Here is a 20,745-nt window from a genome sequence, read left to right as displayed (position 1 = left end):
CGACTCGCCCGCGCCCCAACTCCCCGGCGGGGTGGCGGCGGCCGGGCCCCCGCGGCGGCGGCTGGAGCAGCAGCGGCAGCAAGAGCCCGCCTCTATGATGAAGTTCAAGCCCAACCAGACGCGGACCTATGACCGCGAGGGCTTCAAGAAGCGGGCGGCGTGCCTGTGCTTCCGGAGCGAGCAGGAGGACGAGGTGAGGGCCGCCAGCGCGCTCTGTGCCCTCCGCGGCCGGGGCGCCGGAGCAGGCCGGGGGTGGGGGGCCGGAGCTGGCCGGGGTGGGGGTCCTTGCCCTTCCCCTTCCTCGCCCGATCCTTCTTGTGGCCCCGGGGCAGGAAGGGATTAGCCCCCTCCCTCTTTTCCTCCCGCCCGCCCTCCCTCCTTCCTTCCTTTCTCTGGGTTGATAGAGGAGACAAAGGGGCTGGCCCAGCCCAATGTTCTGCTGGGCGGTCGTGAGGACCTGACACCCAGACGCCTCCTGGCCCGCGGGTAGGTCCCGGGCGGTTTAGGTCGCTTCTGGCGGGAGTCACCATCTTAACACGCGAATTGAGTGTAAAGCCAGATAAACCTCGAGTGCTAACAGAGGCGGCAGAAATGGCGTTGAGTGTTGCAGCCCAAACTCTTCTGCCTCTGCCTGTGTTTTTTTTTCCTTCCACGATACAGCCGTTTGCGTTTTCGGATTAAACCTTGGGGTGTTTGTGGTATAGCCAACAAACCCCGTGCTTTAAAATAAAGCCCCATTCGGGCTGGTTATTTAAATCCCATTTTTAAGTGGACCCTTTAACTCGTAAGCACTTGGCATAATTATACTTGATATAGATTTTTTAAAGGCCTCCTCTTTTAAAGTTTTCTGACTGCAGAAAGATGGCTAGTGAAAAATGTGGAATAACGCCAGAGGGAGAAGGTGGACTAGAGGTGGACAAAGTTGCCATTTTCAGACCATAATCCCTCGCTCTCAGCATATTTATTAAGGCTTCTTTACTTTGCTGTGTTTGGTTTGACATCTGGAAAGGAGCAGCCTTTCTTGTTCTAAGAGTAAGCAGTCTATCTTCCGTAATTTACCCTCCTGCGTTTGGTTGATATGAGGCCCATAGGCTTTCCTGGAGAGCAGTTTTTCCTTTTCAGTTACGTTTATTTAATTTAAAAATGGTTCACTGTTTTAAATTTGCTTAAGGCAATAATAGTTGATTGGTAGCCATGAAAATCTTTTATAAAGCATTGCCACTCCTAAAATGATTAGACAGGGAAAAATTAACAGAGTTCTGCTTCCATAACCAACTGTGTCCAATAAAATACCAGGCTAAAGCTGGAGACAGGAAGTTTAATGGCTTCCTTATTGCTAATCCGAGTACTTAGGATGGGTATGACATAGTGTACTCTCAGTAGCATAGTTCTGACTATGCTAACAAAAGTGCTACAAAATAGTGCTCTTCAAACTCTCGTTTTGCCTTTATTGTTTTGAAAAGAAACCAAGGCTTTTAGTGCTGATCAGTGCTCAGTTGGGGGCCTTTAAGTGTTAAGCCTAAATTTTCTTGAGTTTTCAGAAGAAATAGGTCTGTGTCTATGACCTGGGCCCACTTTGGAGAGCTAGAAAGTGGAAGGGGAAAGATTTTTTAACGTTCACAGAGTAAACAGACAACAAGCATTAAGTATATTCTGTTTAAAAAGATTAGAAAATTGTTGAGGGAAGGGCCATGTTAGGAAGAAACAAGCTTTGAATATAAAAGAATAGCCCAAAGTGATCATGATTTGCTCACTATTGTGTAATCCCATTCTTAGTTGAGTGCTTACCATGTGTGGGGCTTGCCTGAAGACCTCTTAAGTTTGTTACATTTCATCCTCTTGGTGCTGGTTTATAGGTGAGGAGACCATTGCAGATTGTAAGTACTTTCCCCAAATAACATAATTAGGAAGTGGTAGAGTCAGGAGTCAGGATCCAGTCCCTGTTCCTGATGCTGGGCTCTTGGCACAAGGCTCCTTAGCAATTGGGTGCATGCTGTTTGCTGAATGAGAGATTTTCTGAGGCTGAGCTTGGAAGCCTTTCTGGAAGTGATGACTTTGAAGTCTTGCCATAACCTGAACTTGGAATTCAGGCTTTGTAAAAAACAGTTCCCAAGGGAAAATAAAGGAAATGGGAGGAAATTGAAATGATCTGTATTGTGTGAATGGTAAAGCAAAGCCTGAAGAACGCTTCAGAAATCACCTTAGCAGATCAATGAATTATTTTTGTCCTTGGAAATTGTACCTACTGTAATAAATGTTAAATTCCTAGCCTCTGGTTGAGTCAAGAGACTACTGCCATTAGATAAAATGAAGTAAGGAGCAGGCTCTGGAGTATTAGAGAAATCTGTTATGTAAAACTTGGTAAATCTGGTACAGTGAAGACTGAGAAACCAAGTCAGAATGTACTCTGAGGGAAGGCTCTAGAATTCTCTAAGTAAAATGCACAGCCAACCTTAATGTGTGGTTTATCTCTTAGGATCTTCATTTCTGTAGTTGTGTATATTTGGGGCTCTTTCTATTATAGTTACAAATGATAGTTACAAAATGAACCCTATTAGCTTTCCTGGACATCTTGCTCTTTTTGCTATGAATTTATTCCCCCTCTGTTGAAATTACACTGGTAGCCTTCTAAGGATAGGATACAAAACAGCCTGAATCCACCTCTTTAGCTACTAGGTGAGAATAATCCCCGCTACTGGGTTAACAACACCTAGGTCCTGGTTGGAAGATTTAAATGTATGCCATAGTTTCAACTGAAATAAAATAGTAATTGTTTGAGCACAAAAAGTTACGCACACAGTGTTCCAGTATGGTTCTTCTTGTACTGAAGGAGTTCTCAGTAGCCCATAATTGAGAACAGGTTGTTTTAGGAAGAAGGTTCTAAAAGCACAGTCTATATTTGGGGGGGGGTGTTTTTATATTTGCCCATTTTAATTTCCCTGTGAGGTAAATAATAAGCATTAGCATTTGTACAGAAAGAAATTAGGCAACAGACATAATTTGTCCCAAGGTCACAGAAACTGGCAGATAATTTTGAGCCCAGGTCCTTTATTTCTAAATCTCCTGTTCATTTGATCCTCTGCAGGCAGTTATTTCTGTAGGGAACCACCCTTAGTTTTGGCAGTTGGACTTCCACTAACCATCCCATAGAGTAGCTGGGATATTGTGCTTGTACAGTGAAAGACAACAATACATTCACAAAAGGTAACCAAAAATAAGAATTGAACATAATTGCGTATATGATAGTTTGAACAGGGTTGCGGAGATGGAAGGCGTCAACTCCAAAGAAACATACTCTGTAGTGGGAGGATAGACAAATGACTGATAGAAAGGGAAAAGTACCATCATGTGCTCCAGGGTTAAGATCCACTGGAGCTGGATTTCAGTCAGTGAGAGAGGAAGGACCAGGCATCACAAACAGCAAAACTTGGGCCTGTGGTTTAGTTGAGCTGCAGCTTAGGATAGCATGGGAGAGATAATGGTTGAAAAAGAGCACCTTAAATGTAAGGCTGAGGAGTTTGTAGGCAAGAAAGGAACACTTAGTTTTGAACAAGGAACATTTACATTTTTAATGTATTCAAGCTTGAGGATGATCTGGCAGTAAAATAGGATAGAGTGCTAAAAAGAGAAATAGAAATGACTTGATTCTGGGTGGAATCCAGGCACAGTTGTGAGTGAGAAACACTAACAAAACAGTCTTAAAGACTGCCCACTACCCTTTCATTTGGACTTAACTGCCCTAATTAACTTTTAAGCTCCTTGAGCCAGGGGCTGCATTCTACAGTCTGCTAAATGCCAAATGTGTATTAACTAAATGTCTGAATTCTACAAAATCATGCACTAAAACTAAGCCTTGGAAAGGAAAGCAGACTTTAAAAAGCAGACTCCTAAAAAGACTTGGTAGGGAAAGCAGAACTCTAAAACCAGAGCCCTGATAAAAAAAAAACAATCTTAATAAGAAATATTAGTACAGGTATATCTCTACTAACATTTGTACACTTGGGATCAGTAGGCAGTCTGCCTTTTCTCATGTATACTCTGGGGTTTATACTTCCCGCAGAAGTCCTTTCAGATTTAAGTCCTTGAAGATACTCGCTTCAAATGGAGACCACTTTGATGAAAATTTAGTAACTATCCGAAGGCAGGCTTTTCTAAACATAGGAAAATGTCATCTATTCCTGCAGCTCTCCCAGACCTACAGGGCTCCTCAGGCCACTCAATCAGCCACTTCCTTCAAGGAAAGGCATTTTTTGTACAATTTGCATCTGTTTCAGGCTCTTGGTATATATCACTAAGGTTTTCTGTAATGTGTGAAAGAAAGCTTACCCATAGCTTCAAAACACTGACATGCTAGGAGAAAATGTCATCAGTCCAACTTAACATTCATCTATCTAACCAATCCCGTACAGATGGTCCCTGACTTCAGTGGTTCAGCTTGTGGTTTTTCAACTTTATGATGGTGCAAAAGTGATACGCATTCAGTAGAACCCATACCTCAGATTTTGAATTTTGATCTTTTTTAAGGTAGCAATAATCTAATTTGGGTTAAGCACGTTTTCCCAAAATGGGCTGTTACTTACAGCACTGTACCTCTGTAGTCCCAAAAAGTAGTACTAATTTGTTTAATAATAACAGTAGGTAGCTGGTTAATGGATACAATAATCATTGTTATAACTTAAGATCTTTTAAAAATGTCTGTGTACACACTGGGTGTTGCTAATATGCTGCTTGCTGGCCTAATTTTGGCTAAATGCCTATAGTACAGTTACTATGGTAGAGGCAGTTCAACCATTCATGCATCCTGGTTCATGATAATGTGGGCAGAACGAACAAAAACCACAGTACAGCTTCTAAATGGCTATGATTCACAAAATAAAACTCTATATTCTTTGATTTAGGTATCACTTGAGAGGTTCTCTAGATAGCTCCCCCCCTCGCCACCAAGAAGTAGTCATTTGTAGTGACTAGTTGTTCCCAGAAGCAGGCTGTGACCAAGAACAGTTATAAGAGTAAAAGCTGAAACACAAAGGACATTTGGGGGCCATTTGGTGTGTAGGACTAAGAATTTCAAGTACCTCCATCTTCTGAAGGCATAACTGCATTACATAAAATCTTGAACAGCATTTTTTTTAGTTTACAAGCTCTTACCTACCCCCCAGCGAGGAGGACTTACTAGATGATAGAGAGTATAGAATCTGTACTGTAGATTACTCCAGTTCATAGACAAACCTTTGTCCAGGACGACTCAGGGCTGGTTCCAGGTAGACCATTATCTACTATACTATTGCTGCTTAAAGTGAGAAGTACTTATATTCCAAATGCTTAAAACATTAAGTATCTAAGAAAAAGACAAGTGTGAGAAACGGCTTCTTAACAGTGATAAGTGAGTGTATCTGTGTTGTATTCTGATCATTGTTTAATACATGGAAGAAGGGATTGAGGTTTGATAGTATAGTAGCAGGAATGCTTATATGAAGGTGAGCAGGTTGAATTAAGGAAATGTCTTCACTTTTCACTACTCTAACAGCACTGGCTTTTGAGGTTAAGTTTGATTGAAGTCTAATTCTGCAGCCTGGTGGGTTGGCTAACCTCCTTTTTATAAATCTTTCCTTTGGTCTCAGCTCTGGCTTATCTGGAAGGTTGAACGTCTACTTTCATCTTTGTCACCTTGTCACTAATGTGGCAGACTGTCATCTTGTTGGGTACACAAAATGTAATATGCCTAGAAACGTATTTGAAAAGGAATTTAAAACCTATGAACAACCAGGTATGGATTTGTCAGGTATTGGTATATCCTCTTACTGAATGAGATTTTATAACCTCTCTTTGTTACTTCAGTAATAATGTTTTTAGAGCATTAGTAAACAAGCTATATCACAGATCTAGTAGATTGGGGATGTTGTAGAAATCTTAGATGGCTTTTGTGGGGTTTTTTTTGAGGATATTGAATAATTTGTGATGGGGTTCTAAATATATAGAATATCTATATATATAGATATATAGATAATATCTATATATATAGATATATAGAATAATATCTATATATATAGATATATAGAATAATATCTATATATATAGATATATAGAATAATATCTATATATATAGATATATAGAATATATCTTCTAGCATGTAGGAGAGACTTTTTACTCATCTTTCTCTACTTAATGCTATTCAGATTCGTTTCTTCTACCCTGGTAGATAATCACTACCACCACTCCCTACTATATAACACAACAAACGTAATAATGTGGCCTTGACCTCATTTGAACTCTGAATGAAGTACTCTAGATGAGTAGGCAAATATTTAATGAAACATACTGGTTTTCAAATCTGTTTCATCACAGAAAGCTCATTATCAAATCTTTTATGCTAGTAGTTTAGATGCTGATCATTTCTATACCACAGGTATTACTCGTTTATTAAATTTATATTTTGGAAAGATACATTTGAAATTAATGGTTTGATCAATTAAATTTAATCATTTTGGAATGTCAAGGGACTCTTGGATGATAAGTTCTCAGATTCTACTAAATCATTTGTCCAAAATTATACAGATCTGTTTTCATACTTTTCTAAAAAATACACTTTATGAAGGGAGATGTTGAAGCATACAGGGATTCTATGTCACTGACTTGGAAGACAAGTTTTGTGATATGTGAATGATGTCCTGTAGATTGCAGATTAAAGATTTGGTTTTAATTGGAAGCGGAAAAGCGGACAGACTCTACTAATGGATTTTCAACATTATTAACCTTATGTAATTTATCATAATTTATCCCTTAAAGACTGTTTTGGGACAAATGGGAATTATCATTGACCTAGATACATGACACTCAGTTGCATTTTTTTCAGGACTCAAACATTATGAATATCAATGACTTTGAAACTCCCTGTTTACTAAATAAGGATGTCCTTTTCCAGTAGCTAGCGCCTGCATTGTCCTGTCCCATTATAAAGGTAATCAAGGAAGTTGCTTAGGGAGCATTGACTTGGGTAGTAAGAATTTCATCCAGGCAATAAAAACTAGATTATCTGTAACCCGCACCTAGTGACCAGGTTTAAAAGAGGCCTCCGGCTCTACAGTCAGAAACAGTATTTGCAGTTTACTTTCCCTTGATGCAAAATATATGCTTTTATACTTTAAGCATTTTTGTTTTAACTTAGAAACGTATATTTGCCAGTCTAAATATAGGCCAAAGCCTTGAAATACCATAGATCTCCATAAGCCTCCTTTTTGAATAAGATAAAAAATGAAATCTGATTTGCAGTTTCACTTTGTTTAAAGAATTTGAACTTTGAAGACTCTTGCAGGCTCTTTCTGGATTTTTAAATTTCCTTTTTCCAGTCTTTTATAGTAGTCTCATCCGTATTTAATTTAATAGAGGTTTTTAATTAATCTTTACAGTCTTTTTGATAATTCCTTTCTGCACTCATTTCATCATTGACTCTCAATAATTATAAAACAAATAGAAGTGGCAACATTTGAGGGGAAACCTAATTCTTGGTAAGCTGATTGAACTCCACTAGTGCGAAAGCAGAAGAGCTAGTAAGTGCCTAGGCCAGGACTTAAGGTATTATTTCTCAGTTAACACTCAACAGCCCCACAAGGATGGGCACTTGCTTTTACAGAGGTCAACACTGGTGCACTAAAAGGTAGACGAGCAGCCTTCATTGTGTGCATCCAGGAATGAAACACCTGGGTTGTGATCTGTAACAGTTGCAAAACATCTTCAAGTGCAAACCAGTGTTTTGTTTTGTTTTGTTTTGTTTTTAAGATTTTATTTATTTATTTGACAGAGAGAGAGAGACAGCCAGCGAGAGAGGGAACACAAGCAGGGGGAGTGGGAGAGGAAGAAGCAGGCTCCCAGCGGAGAAGCCTGATGTGGGGCTCGATCCCATAACGCCGGGATCACGCCCTGAGCCGAAGGCAGACGCTTAACCGCTGTGCCACCCAGGCGCCCCTCAAACCAGTGTTTTCTAATTCTTGCTAGATTTGCTTATTCTGGCTCTTTAGTTTCTAATTTTGGTATGTAAGCTATGTTTGCTTATATTTAAGAAAGCTTAAATCTAAGGCTGTCTTATATTTCATTTTACCAAAATTGCTATATTTGGACTTGGTGGTACCTTTAATGTCAGCCATTAATATTTTAACGAAGGTTTAATCAGCTGTTAATTTACAGCTGTAAATCCTCTGGATTTACACTGTTGTGCCAATTATTCATTTGAAGGAATAAAGCCAGTAGAAGCAAGAGTCCTATCCAGATCAAGAATGAGAGAAACAATGCTCAGACCCCTTTAACATTGATTGATCACCGCTTTATGATAATGGTGTGTCCGTAGGCCAAAATTTGCCCCGTAGTTTTCAAAATTGAAGGAATATGTGCCTGGATAGGTGTTCCCTTATCTTCCAACTCAGTATTTTAGAGGTTTTGGGGAAAGGTGGGAGTTGCTGAACTATTTACTGTGAGCCTGGAACTTTCCATTTGGGGAAGGTTGAGTTCCTGGCAGCCTCCTCAAGTGGGAGGCGAATCCTGTGCTGGCTGTGAACTCTCAATGCCAGCAGTTGCTCTGGCAGTAGCAGGGGAGCTGAGCAGATAGAACTTACTGGCATGCATGTTAGAAAACAGTACACACATCAGGGATTAAACTTTGCTCTGAATTGATTGATTTGGTCAGAGTGGTTTACATTCGTGAAGGCAGTAAACTAAGGTAATTTTGTAAACACTTTTTGTTCAAGTTGATTACGACACCCGTTACTTCACAAACATCCTTTGGTTATTTATCATCCCTTTGTTGTTTTTTTAACTTTGGTGAATTTTAACCTACCCTAGCCCACAAATTTTCATTTGTAAGATACATAATTCTTGTTTCAGGCACTGTTAAAATAATGAACCTCTAGGATACTCTGATATTGTAGTTCATTTTTTTTTTTTAAGTGTTTGCATATTTCAAGGTTAATGCTATTCTTGACTGAGGTCTGCAGGCTTCTCCTGCAAAGAGCCAGATAATATTTTAGGCTTTGTGGGCCACACTGTCTCACATAGCCACCCAACTGCTGTGGTAGCATGAAAGCAGCCATAGGCAACATGTAAAAAATGAATGAGCATGGCTAGATTCTCATAAAATTTTATTTATGAACACTGGGATTTGACTTTCATATAATTAAAAAGATAAAAACCATCTTTAGCTCCCAGATGGTACAAAGACAAGCAGTAGCTGTCTTTGTAGCTTGCCAGCCCAAGACTCTTCTAGATTGTGAGTTACAGCTGCCTGTTCCTGAAAGAAGTGGCTTGTGTTCACTTATACAGCTTTGGAATATGAAGGGTGCCTCTTCCCACCCAATCATAAGTGTAAAAATAGCAGGAACTCTCCATATAGTGAGACTTGGCTTTACGTCAATTTCCCTATTCCTTTCTCCCAGTCACGGTTATCTTTTAAGTGTTCGTACATTTTATAGGTGAGGGAACAGGGTAACGTGCCTGGGGTCACATACCCATAAATTTGGGAGCATAATATTCTGTAACTGAAAAAAACGGGTATTACGACCATAAACCTAAGTGCATACACCTCAGGATAGTAAACCAAGTCTCGGCTTCCATCTTTTGTTAGGCTCCAAGAATTGGAAAGTTTCACGCACTGAATCTTGTAGTTGAAGTGACTTCAGGTTCAGAATGGTATTGTAATGTGAGCACACTGTTGCTGAATTCTGAAAGTGTGTGTACAGAAGCTGTGGGCTGCTTTTCTGTGGTAGAATGCGCGCCCCTCCTAATTTGAATGACCCTGAAAGGCGGGTTAACGTGGAAGGGCTTCCCAGCCTGAGGAAGGTTTGAGGGTGGCGTTCGGGGCTGCGGGTGTGGACGGTGGTGGTCGTTGTTGCAGGTGCTGCTCGTGAGCAGCAGCCGGTACCCGGACCAGTGGATTGTCCCCGGAGGAGGCATGGAGCCAGAGGAGGAGCCCGGCGGCGCCGCTGTGAGGGAGGTTTATGAAGAGGTGAGATGCACAGCAGTAGCTGGTCTGCTCTCCTTTCACACACGCTGCACTTGGGAGGATTTAGTGTTCATGGGGCACTTGTGCTACATGCACTGAGAAGACGTCAAGGCAGGCCACGTGGGTGCTCTTTCTGTTGTCTGGTTCAACATTTTTAAGCAGGCTACCATAGCTAGCATTTTGCTTAAGCAGATATTTTTTCCACCTGGTAAAATAGAGCTAAAAGCAATGGAGACATCCCCCGGAATTGTGTAACAGACAATAAGCCTGATCAGCGATCAGTACATAATACGGTGGCCTTGTCTCAAAGCAGTTAGTAATACACTGGAATGTACTGCAAGAATGCACAGACATTACTCGTGTGCTATAATTCTTTTTCAGATGAATAAGCACATTGCTTTTTGTCTTGTCTTAAAGTTGAGTAAAATGAGGCGCGTACACACATGCACAAAAGCATACGGCCTGCTTACCTTCTAACAGTTGCTTATAGAGAGAACTTGCTTTTACTCAGAGGCAAAACAGCATAGATTTAAGTGCTATAAAAGTTACTGAGCAGCAGTTAGGGTGTAAATGGGAAGCAAATGCTAATGTTCTTATTGGGTCTTGGTGTGTAATTAGAAAGGTTTCATAGAGATGGGTCTAAAAGGATGAGCAGCTTCCTGAGGGAGGAACACGGCCTGTGCAGAGGCGACAGCGGGTACCGATGTGCCAGTTGTGTGGATTTGAAGTTCCAGTCAGTCTGTTACAGTACTGGGTAAAAGTAATGAGCACTCTGCAGTCGAAGGGTAACATACAGGAAAAAATTGTACTTCCTGAGCCATGTGGGGGGGAAAGGCAGAAAGACAGTCCTTTAAGGAAGAAGGGTTTATCGGTCATACAGAAAAGCCTGTTTTCATACATGAAATTTGTCCCAAAGTGGTAGAAAGTCTAAATTTTTGGTCAGTCCCTGTTGTTTCTAATAAAATAAATGACAATCAATCTGATCAGTCTGAACTTGCATATGGAATACATTAAGCCATGTTTATAGCAAACCACAGGTCATCAATCTTGGCATAGCCAAAAAAACTTCACAGAAGCAGGCTTGGTATTAGGAGGGCCTATTGTCAGAGGGGAGGGGGGTGGGGGAATGGGATAGGCCGGTGATGGGTAGTAAGGAGGGCACATATTGCATGGTGCACTGGGTGTTATACACAACTAATGAATCATCGAGCCTTACATCGAAAACCGGGGATGTACTGTATGGTGACTAACATAATATAATAAATATCACGACAAAAAAAAAAAAAAAAAAAAAAAGGAGGGCCTATTGTGCTTACATCCAAGAGTTGAAATAGCCAGAAAATAAATTTTCTAATGAAAGGTAACAGTTTAACATTTCATCCTTTTTTAATAGGCTGGAGTCAGAGGAAAATTAGGCAGACTCCTGGGCATATTTGAGGTGAGTAACAAAAGTAATCCTTTCGAATAGTGAAATTAACGATTCTTTCCTAACCAGCCAAATAATCTGGCAGCAACCTGAGCTAGACATTCCTCTTAAAACTATCGGTAAGCAAGTCAGTTATAGGGATTAGGGAGGGAGAGAGGGAAGTAAAAGTTACTTTCATATGCCATCAAATTTATACATTATTACAGTAGTAATTACTTTTATATGACAATACAGTGGAGCTGATACAGAAAGACCTATATCTTGGTTTACTGTATACTGTTTAGGTATAGACTTTTTAGGAGGTACAGTGTCCTCAGTATCACCTAAGGGCTTAGGTCTCTTGTGGATACCATCTGGAAATAGAGCCTTTGCCTTTAGCACATAATATTAGATGATACACAAATAATGACTTTATTATCCTTACAGAACTTTATGAAGGTTAAAAAAAAAAAACTCAGATACAAAGAATAGATGCTAAAAGCATAGAATAATTCTCTGTATAATCTGTTACTGCCGAAGGCAAAATGGAATTTGTGGAGAGGGAATTTGGAATTGGGAGGTATTCTGTGGAAGGTAAGGATCATGAGACAGAAGCTATTCTCATATTTTTATCCAAGAGTCAGATATAGATACGTGGTATACCTGACACATTGTGACTTTTTTTTTTCTCCTTCCAATTACTACTTAAGGGTTAGTTTAGTCCTTCTCGTAGAACCTTAAACATTTTATTTTTAAGGGGGTGCCTGGGTGACTCAGTTAAGTGGCCCACTCTTGATTTTGGCTCAGGTCATGATCTCAGTGTCGTTGGGTGTTCAGCAGGGAGGTCTGCTTGGGATTTTTCTCCTGCCCCTGCCCCCCCCCTCATGCTTGCAAGCGCAGCCAATCTCCCTCCCTCACCCCCAATAAATAAAAAAGAAAGAGAAAAAGTCTTACTACAGAATTCAGAAATTGTGCAACACTTGGTAGAATTGATGACTCCTAGAATACAGTTAAGTGTTTAACAGTAAAGTTCTCAAGTTAATATTCAAACGGTCTCAGAATTCAGCACTTGCTTTACCCAGTTGAAGAGCACCATCTCCTGGTTAAACTGAAAAATATATTGAGGGTTTTCCATAATTCATAGTAGCCATGGTACAAATAGCACATTGTCAATATGCTCGCAAGATTTTTGAAGAGAATTTCTCACGTTATAAATAAAGCTTCTTTAACACAGGTAATAGTATTAATTGCATTACAAATGCTATTTAAATTTCATAGAATCTGAACAGAATATAGTAATCAATGTATCTTTCCCCTTAGGAAATGTAAGGGAAAGTTAGAATTGTCCTGCCTATTCACCCTGGTGATTTCAGTGAATTTGTGAACAAAGAATAAATGTATTGATTTTCCAGGCATAAAAATAAGACAGGTTCTTTAAAATAATGAACAGTAATGTTCTATGTGAGAGATGCCTCTCATTTTTTATTGTCCCTGTACCTTCCCCGAGACATAATATGCTATTTGAATTGAGTGTATTACTCAGGTTGTTTGTGGTGGAAAAAATTCTGGCAACTATCAGACCACCAGGCTGGCTCAGTTGGTAGAGCAAGCAGCTCTTGATCTCAGGGTTGTGAGTTCAAGCCCCCATGTCAGGCACAGAGTTTATTAAAAAAAAAAAAAAAAAAAAAAAAAATTAGGCAGTTATCTGAAGTCCTAAATTATAGTAAACAAGGCTAACTTTTAATTAAGATGAAGGTGACCCCCTTCATTTTAAAACCAACTTGTGTTTAATTTTGAATCTAGAAACAACACAACATGGCAGTTTTCATACGGGTAAAAAAAAATTGAGTTTGAACACACAGAACTAAAAGATAATGTTCCAGAAATAGAATAACCCAATCTCAACCTTGGCTCTGCATAGTTCACCTGGAAGCTTTTTAAGCTATCAGTACTTAAATTGTCTCTTAAACACATGAATTGAAATCAGAGTGCCAAAAGTTTACTATGGGGAGCTAATTTCATCATTTTACATGTTTCCTGTTACATGAAACTGACTTCTGTGTTGGGTTATACAACTGGATTATACTTGCCTATGTGCTGACCAGTAGTATGCCACAACTGATTTTTTTTCCCTCAATAATGTGTAATGGCTAGCTCCTGGAGATTAAAATGCTTTTCTTTTTTATATTCAAGCAGAACCAAGACCGAAAGCATAGAACATATGTTTATGTACTTACTGTCACTGAAATATTAGAAGATTGGGAAGATTCTGTTAATATAGGTAAGTTCCCTTTCCCTTTGCCATCTGGATTCCCTTAATTCAAGTACTTCGTAGTTGTATACAATTTTCATTTTAAACCACTTTTGGCTACCTTTTTAAAAAGAGGATCAGTATGTATGTCCACAGTTGAATTATCTTAAAATTCTTCCCCCCAACACATTATTATCTAAGCCATTCCAAAAAACCAATAAAGTTATTATTTGTGGGCAAGGGGGTGAAGGGCATTGTTAAAGCATATGGCCTACTTTTTAAAATTGACTTTATTGTGTAGTGACCAATGTCTTATTTTCTAGGAAGGAAGAGAGAGTGGTTCAAAGTAGAAGATGCCATCAAAGTTCTCCAGTGTCATAAGCCTGTACATGCAGAGTATCTGGAAAAACTAAAGCTGGGTTGTTCTCCAGCCAATGGAAATTCCACGGTCCCTTCCCTTCCAGATAACAACACCTTGTTCATGACTGCTGCACAGACCTCTGGGTTGCCATCCAGTATAAGATAGAGAAAACTGGGAGGACCTCCCCTGTTTGGTCCTGTGGGGAGAGGTCTCTATTTTCCTTGGCAAACATCTGAATGACGCTTGCAAACTGTCTGAATTTGCCATGCAGGATTTTCAAACAATTTGCATGTTTTTCAGATGTTTTCAAATCTTGAAAAAAGAAAAAAAGTGTAAAATATTTTAATAAGCCAAAGCCATGTGGAATTTTTTTTTAGATGCCTTAACTGTGCCCCCAGCCCCAACCTATCCCCCCATTTTAGTTGTCAGTTTTTTTCACAGCATTTTGTTCAGTTTTTTGTCCATTTGACATCAGTCTGTGGTTTTTGTCAGATCAGCTTACTTATTGGTATATCTTCTCTCTAAATTTTCTCATCACAGCATTTAGTCAACAAATTCTTCTGTTGTAGAAATTTACAAAAATAATTCTTGATATTAAAGAAATCTATCGATCTGAAAACTTGTTTCATAGGATCACAGTTTTAATTTCTAAATCCAAGATTTAGACTATTTGTATGGTCCCATAACTATTTTGACAAAGGACTTAATTTGCTATTTTCAGGAATTTGTCAACTCATTTGTCTAAATTTTCACAACTGGTATGTCACTAGCTACCTGATATGGCCAGTTACCCCCTATAACTCAATAGTCCTTTAACACAAAGTTTATATACAGTTGGTGATTTTTAGAGAGGTATTATAAGAAAGATGCATGTAATAAAATACATCATCATGAAAAAATGTATTCATGGGATTTGAGTTAGCATGCTAAATTGCCAATTCCCTTTATCCATAATCTCTTTACGCAGAACACTTGAGAACCATTATTCCCTCGAGGTAAATTCCTTTTAAAAGATACATTTCCAGTTTTCGAATTTACTGGCCCCTCTTTAAACATACTGGTTACCAGTAGTAACCACAGGATTAGAGTCTAACCTCAAATGCTAGTCAGTGATGACTGCATCACAGTTGAGTAAAATGGCCTTCTTGCTGTTCAGCTTGTTACAGACTTAAACCTGAGAATGTCTCATATTCTATAGGTTGCCAATAAGTACTGTTTATCCTATAACTAACTATTGGGGCCCTGGAACATACCTGAATTAAGAATTATTTTGTCTTGTCTTTATACTCACTTGGAATCAAGAATCCCATTGACAAACACATAGGTACCTTGTCTGAAACCCCTGTACTTCCCCAGACAACTCAGAAATGAGACGGAAGGACAAAAACCTTTGAATAAGACATGGGATGAGGGGAGAGTGAAAGATCATTCTGTATGTAGGCATTAGCCTTGTAAATATTGTAACTGGTGAGTATAGAGTAGAAGGTATAGTTGTACATTCTACAAATTAACCTTTAAAAATATAATTGCTGCTAAAAAAATAGAGTGCTGTTACACTTAAGGAAAATCGGTGCCACTGTTTTGAAAAAGATCTTGTGCCATAAATGCAGCTGAACTAAATACAAATATTAGTTCACAAATTAATGCTGTCAGAGGAATGAGTAAAGTAGAAGGAAAAATTTTTAACCAATGACATTTCATTCTAAATTAGGTAGTGTGATCAAACATGACCATCCAGAATTTTTGTATTTTTCTTTGTACAGAGGTTATGCATCCTAGGTGTTTTTTTAAAAGGAAACATTTTAAATCCACAGATTGACACTTTCAATCTTCAATGGACTTAAGATTTTTTTGTTTCTCAGTAATCTCTGAAGTTCCTTTAAATTATATACCTTAACACAGCAGAGAAACTGGATTTTGTATATAAAACTGTCCACCTGAAATGCTGTCACAAGTACTGGGGGAGGGGGGGATCTTGTACATGATATTCTTAGGTAATAATGCATGAACTTATTTTATAAACTCTTGGACTATGTATTTGACATGTAAAATATGTACAGTATTAATGTCAGCCATCTCTTAAAAGTGAGCCTATAAATATTGTTGTATAATTTTTTTGGTCAAAAACATTTGAACTAAGTAGTGCCACTCGGGTCAGGATTTTCTTCAGTGCCATTTAGCAAACCGTCTTTAGTCTATGCAACTAGCAAAAATTTGTATGATGCAACAGAATACTTTACAGTTGTCATACTCTGAATTTCACACGAGGGATTCTTCACTATTCTGGAACCCAGTCTAGCAAAATTAGAGGAAAGGCCCTAAGATTTCTATTAAGAAAAAGCCTTCATTTTCAGGCTCAACAGTTGAATCTACTATAGATAACAAATAGTGTCTACTATCTCAACCCTCCAAAGTTTACAGAGTGTTGGGACTCATTTCTGTTTTCTGTGGGGTAGATGGATAAAAATTGGGCAGCTAAATTTTTCAGTCCCATGTGCCTCCTAAATAAAAGAAATAGCTAGGTTATAAGTTGACTCGCAGACACAAAGTAGCAAACTATCCTGAATATTTGTTGTTGGGGGGGGGGTTGTGTGTGTGTGTGTGCGTGTGTGTATTTTTTAATAAACAGGTGTAATTTTCCAACCAGGCACATGCCATTCAATTTTCCGTCAATCAAACAGTTGTATAAAGCAGCAAAACTGAAAGGGGGGATGATTGTTGTATACACTCTAAATTGCTTTGCATGGTTTCATTTGAGATAATTGGTGTAAGAATCTTGACGTTTTTTTATATTTGGAAACCAAATAAAATGGAAATACATTATCTTTTTTCTTTTTTTAACAACTGAACATCGTCCAGATGGAAAACATGTGGCATTCCACAGTAAAAATTTTACTCTTCTCTCATAGTATATGTACACACTTTCCATTTATCATCCTTGCTGGTGGGATTAACAAAGGAATTGTCCACCAGTAAAGTGTTGCCATTACTCTCCCAAATGGGATACCAGTCTCATGGTGTCCTGCTATGGCTATCTTACTTATTGCTATTTCTGCTCCTCAATGGGTTTTGTTGTTTTTAATAATTTCCAAGAGCTCTTCTATTCTGATTACATTACTTTGCTGTTAACATGTTGCAGAGAACTATGTACTACCCTCACTTTATTACAGCTCTGTTTCAAAGGGTAACTAGCTAGTTCTTGCCCACCAAAATATTATTTCCCCAAAATACTGCTTACTGAAGACCAACTTAAGAATCCTCGTATAAAAGTTTCATTCAGATCTCATTTGGCTTTTGACTAGGATTATTAAATTGGAGGTAAAACAAAAGCCTGGCATTTCCAGTGTTGTCTTCACACTGGAATACAAGAATTCTCTGCAGGGCCCTATTTAAGCTGAACTTTGTAGACAAAGTGACAGGACTAAACACTAGTTGAGTTCATTATTTTTAGGTAAGTGGGTTATAGCAGGAAGGTTGTCATGTAGTTGATTCTGTCTCAAATGAAGTTTCCAAGTAACACTTCATTTCATAAATTCCTAATGTTTACCAGAAGCTGCAAAATAATCAACATCTGCTTTATGCCCAGCATTGTTGCTCATAGCACAGAGTAAGTTTCTGCCCTCAAGATGGTTATAGTCTAAGGGCACCTGTGTGGCGCAGTTAAGCATGACTTCAGCTCAGGTCGCGATCTCAGGGTCCTGGGATTTCACGGTGTTAACAACTTTCTTTTTTTACAGACTTAATGTATCATCTTCAAAAGGACCATTTTATTTTAAGCATGCCCCTCCCCCCAAGTACTTAGCAACATTTTATGTGGAGCCCTATAACAAAAATCAGGTTGAAAAGTGATCTCTCTGGTGCTACTTTCCTCCTTGTTCAGACTCTCTTCCTGACTACTGCCATTGGCTGAATTCTAGCAGTAAGGTGAGAAGGCCCTAAAGGTCTCTCTTTGCATTGCATTATAGCAAAGACCCAAATTTATCCAAAGGCTCAATTGTCTTTTTGCCAAAAGCCACTTTAAATTCCTCTACTTTGCCATGACTGCAACTAATTATCCCCAAAGTTACTCTTGCCAGTATGTGGAATACTAACTACCCTCTGGACATCACATTTCCTGGTTCTTATTAAACACCAATGCCAGTATTGTAACTCCTACTGTTTTTCTCAATTTTTAATCAAATTCTCCTTAAATGAAATTAAAAAATACTTTGACCATTAATGTGTATCAAGAACCTTAAAAACCTACCTCTTGATCAAATTACTACACTAAGAATCCCAAACCCTCTCCAAAATGTGTACAAAGATTTATGTACCAAGATGAGGCAACTGAAGTGAGGCAGGAAAATACCATGCACACACCTAAAGGGGTAATAATCAACCAATAATATATCCATGTAAAGGATTATGGAGACACACAAATGGCATTCAAGTCAGGTAAAGGATCTGTGCATGTAAACCAGTATAGCCTTTTGGAGAACGACTTAAGTACTACTAAGCAAAATTTTACAGTTCCACTTCTGGGAATCTAGTCAACTGAAATACACAAGTTGTACAATCAAAATATGGTTAAAGACGTGTATTGCAGACTTTGTAAAACTGGCATCACTTTAAATGTTGCAACTGGGATTAAATTATGATCAACAGATACTATACGGATACCAAAGAAATGTGATGCCACAAGTGTAAACTTTGAATAACACATTTTAAAAAGCTCAACTATACAGCATTACCTGCTAAAGGTCACTTTTTAAAAAGGAAACTATGGATTTTCTTTAAAAACCTGTATAATTTTTAAATTAATATTCCAAGAAATTTTCAATGTAAAAATGTTCAATAATCTTGCATGAAAAACCTGGGCTTGATAAATGCTTAATCTGTACATATTAACAGCAAAGGGGGAAAGAAACCTACACCATCTTTGTTACTGGAATAACAGTAATGTATCACTTTTTAAAGGATGGGGAGGAGAGACACATTTGTTCTAATACAAGAGCAGTGAATAATCACAGCCAAGGGGGTGGGTAACAGCCTACAGGCCAAACCTTAGCCCCCACCTGTCCTCGTACAGCTCACAAACTTAGAACTTTTTTTTTTTTTAAGATTTCCAGTGGTTGAAAATATTTTGTGACCTGTGAAAATTAAAGTTTTGTCATAGCACAGCATGTCCGACCATTTAAAATGGTCTATGGATACTTTGTCACCAACAATGGCAGAGGTGAGTAACTTGGGCAAACCCATGGACCACAGAGCCCCAAATATTTACTGTTTTAGAAGGGAAAAACAAAACATTGTAAGACTTTGGCCCTATTCATTCCCTTGGTTACTGACAATCCTAATGCTTCCTGCCAAAACAAATTAACAGCCCCAAGTTCAAATCTAGAGAAACCAACCTACCTTATCTAAACCGCTTTTGACAAGTCTTGAGCAGTCTACTCATGAATTCTAGCCAGAATACTTTGTAAACTTGTTAGATTATAATGAAATTTAATTGGGATATACTAATCTAGATCATGAACTTTTCAAACAAGAGTCACATGGTGGTGAGAATGGATCAGAGTATGTAAAAAGGAAACCTGCTAGGGACTCTCTACAAATGAGGTGTTATCAATCTTTCTAACTTCTAAGACCTGTTTTCTCCCATAGGTACAAATGATTAGCAGAGGAAAAATGTTAAAATCTCCTTAGTGAGCACCACAAAATGTACTTCTAAATGATGAGATTTCAGTTACTCTGCTACGAGACAATAAGCAAGGTTGAAATACTCAGGCAACTATTTTGCTTCTACATTAGAAACTGAAACAATTATATCAAGTCAGCAGAGGCTTGGCTGTGTAGCAAGTCTACCTTCACACAATTGAAATGCCACACCAACAAGCCCAGATGAAATGAGACCAACTAAAGGATGGCAAAGGTGTAACTGGGGAGAGGAAGGAGGACTGGAACTCTTCGTGTGGAGTTCTACACCTAAAAGGAAAAACTGCAGCCCAACTCCTACTTCTGCAGCCAATGGAACTTACCCAATTTGTAACAAAGCTGTAGCAAAGCCAACTCCTGGAACAAATCCTCCCAATTTCCAACATCAATGAGAAATGGAAATTAACACAGGGGCTTATAGTTAAGGAAACAAAGTATCACCAGGCTGGGTGGAAGATTACAGATTTTTATTCTTTGTATTTCTTTTAAGTTATTACATTCAACATGTTTTGCTTTTGTGATTAAATTATTTAAAAAATAAACCCTTGATATAATTCCTTAAACTAAGCAGCATGCTAAATAGCTAAATGAAATGTTACCCCCAGCCCCAAAATACATTATTCCAATGAGATACTACATTTTTCTTAAATTGACTGATGAATTAGCTGCCCTATGATCGTGGCATTTAATCTTGTTTTTTGGCCAGCTTTTCCAGATAAGGCTACTTTTTAAAACCTTTGCTACTGCAACCAACAAAAAGTGATATGGCTAGAATAGCCACACACACAAAAAAGATTCCTGAACCATCAAATAGAAAAATAAAAACAATTTCTATCATTCCTATGACACCAACAGTTCCTTCTTGTGAACCTTGTGTTTATGGTGCCTTGCAGGATACCAGATTTCCTCCCGTACTCTCCTGGAACAGTGCTAAACCACAGCACCTGTGGCTCGTTTAAATATCAGTTTGTATTTAAGCTTATTTTTAAATGCTTCTGAAATTCTGTATTAAAGTATGTTCTTGGTCTAGAGCAGGGTTTAAGTT

General features: G+C 38.6%; 1 protein-coding gene across 3 annotated transcripts; it reads left to right on the top strand.

Moving 5' to 3' along the window:
* The first annotated feature begins 93 nt into the window (after positions 1–93).
* NUDT4 (nudix hydrolase 4) lies at positions 94–16,829 on the top strand. Of its 3 annotated transcripts, none has more exons than XM_026499905.4 (5): positions 94–193; positions 9,882–9,992; positions 11,383–11,427; positions 13,591–13,675; positions 13,969–16,829. In XM_026499905.4, exons 1-5 carry the CDS (start codon positions 95–97, stop codon positions 14,169–14,171), a joined length of 543 nt encoding a protein of 180 aa, XP_026355690.1. In that variant the 5' UTR covers position 94; the 3' UTR covers positions 14,172–16,829. The 3 variants fall into 3 exon arrangements, with proteins under 3 accessions (XP_026355690.1, XP_026355689.1, XP_044240470.1); XM_026499904.4 differs by having other exon boundaries at positions 13,588–13,675; XM_044384535.3 differs by lacking the exon at positions 94–193 and adding an exon at positions 283–5,767 and having other exon boundaries at positions 13,588–13,675.
* Positions 16,830–20,745: the final 3,916 nt, after the last annotated feature.

The sequence above is a fragment of the Ursus arctos genome, unplaced genomic scaffold, assembly GCF_023065955.2.
Source record: "Ursus arctos isolate Adak ecotype North America unplaced genomic scaffold, UrsArc2.0 scaffold_21, whole genome shotgun sequence".
NCBI classification, from domain to species: Eukaryota; Metazoa; Chordata; class Mammalia; order Carnivora; family Ursidae; genus Ursus; species Ursus arctos.
The sequence above is the reverse complement of the archived record's forward strand: the minus strand, read 5'-3'. Positions and strand labels throughout refer to the sequence as shown.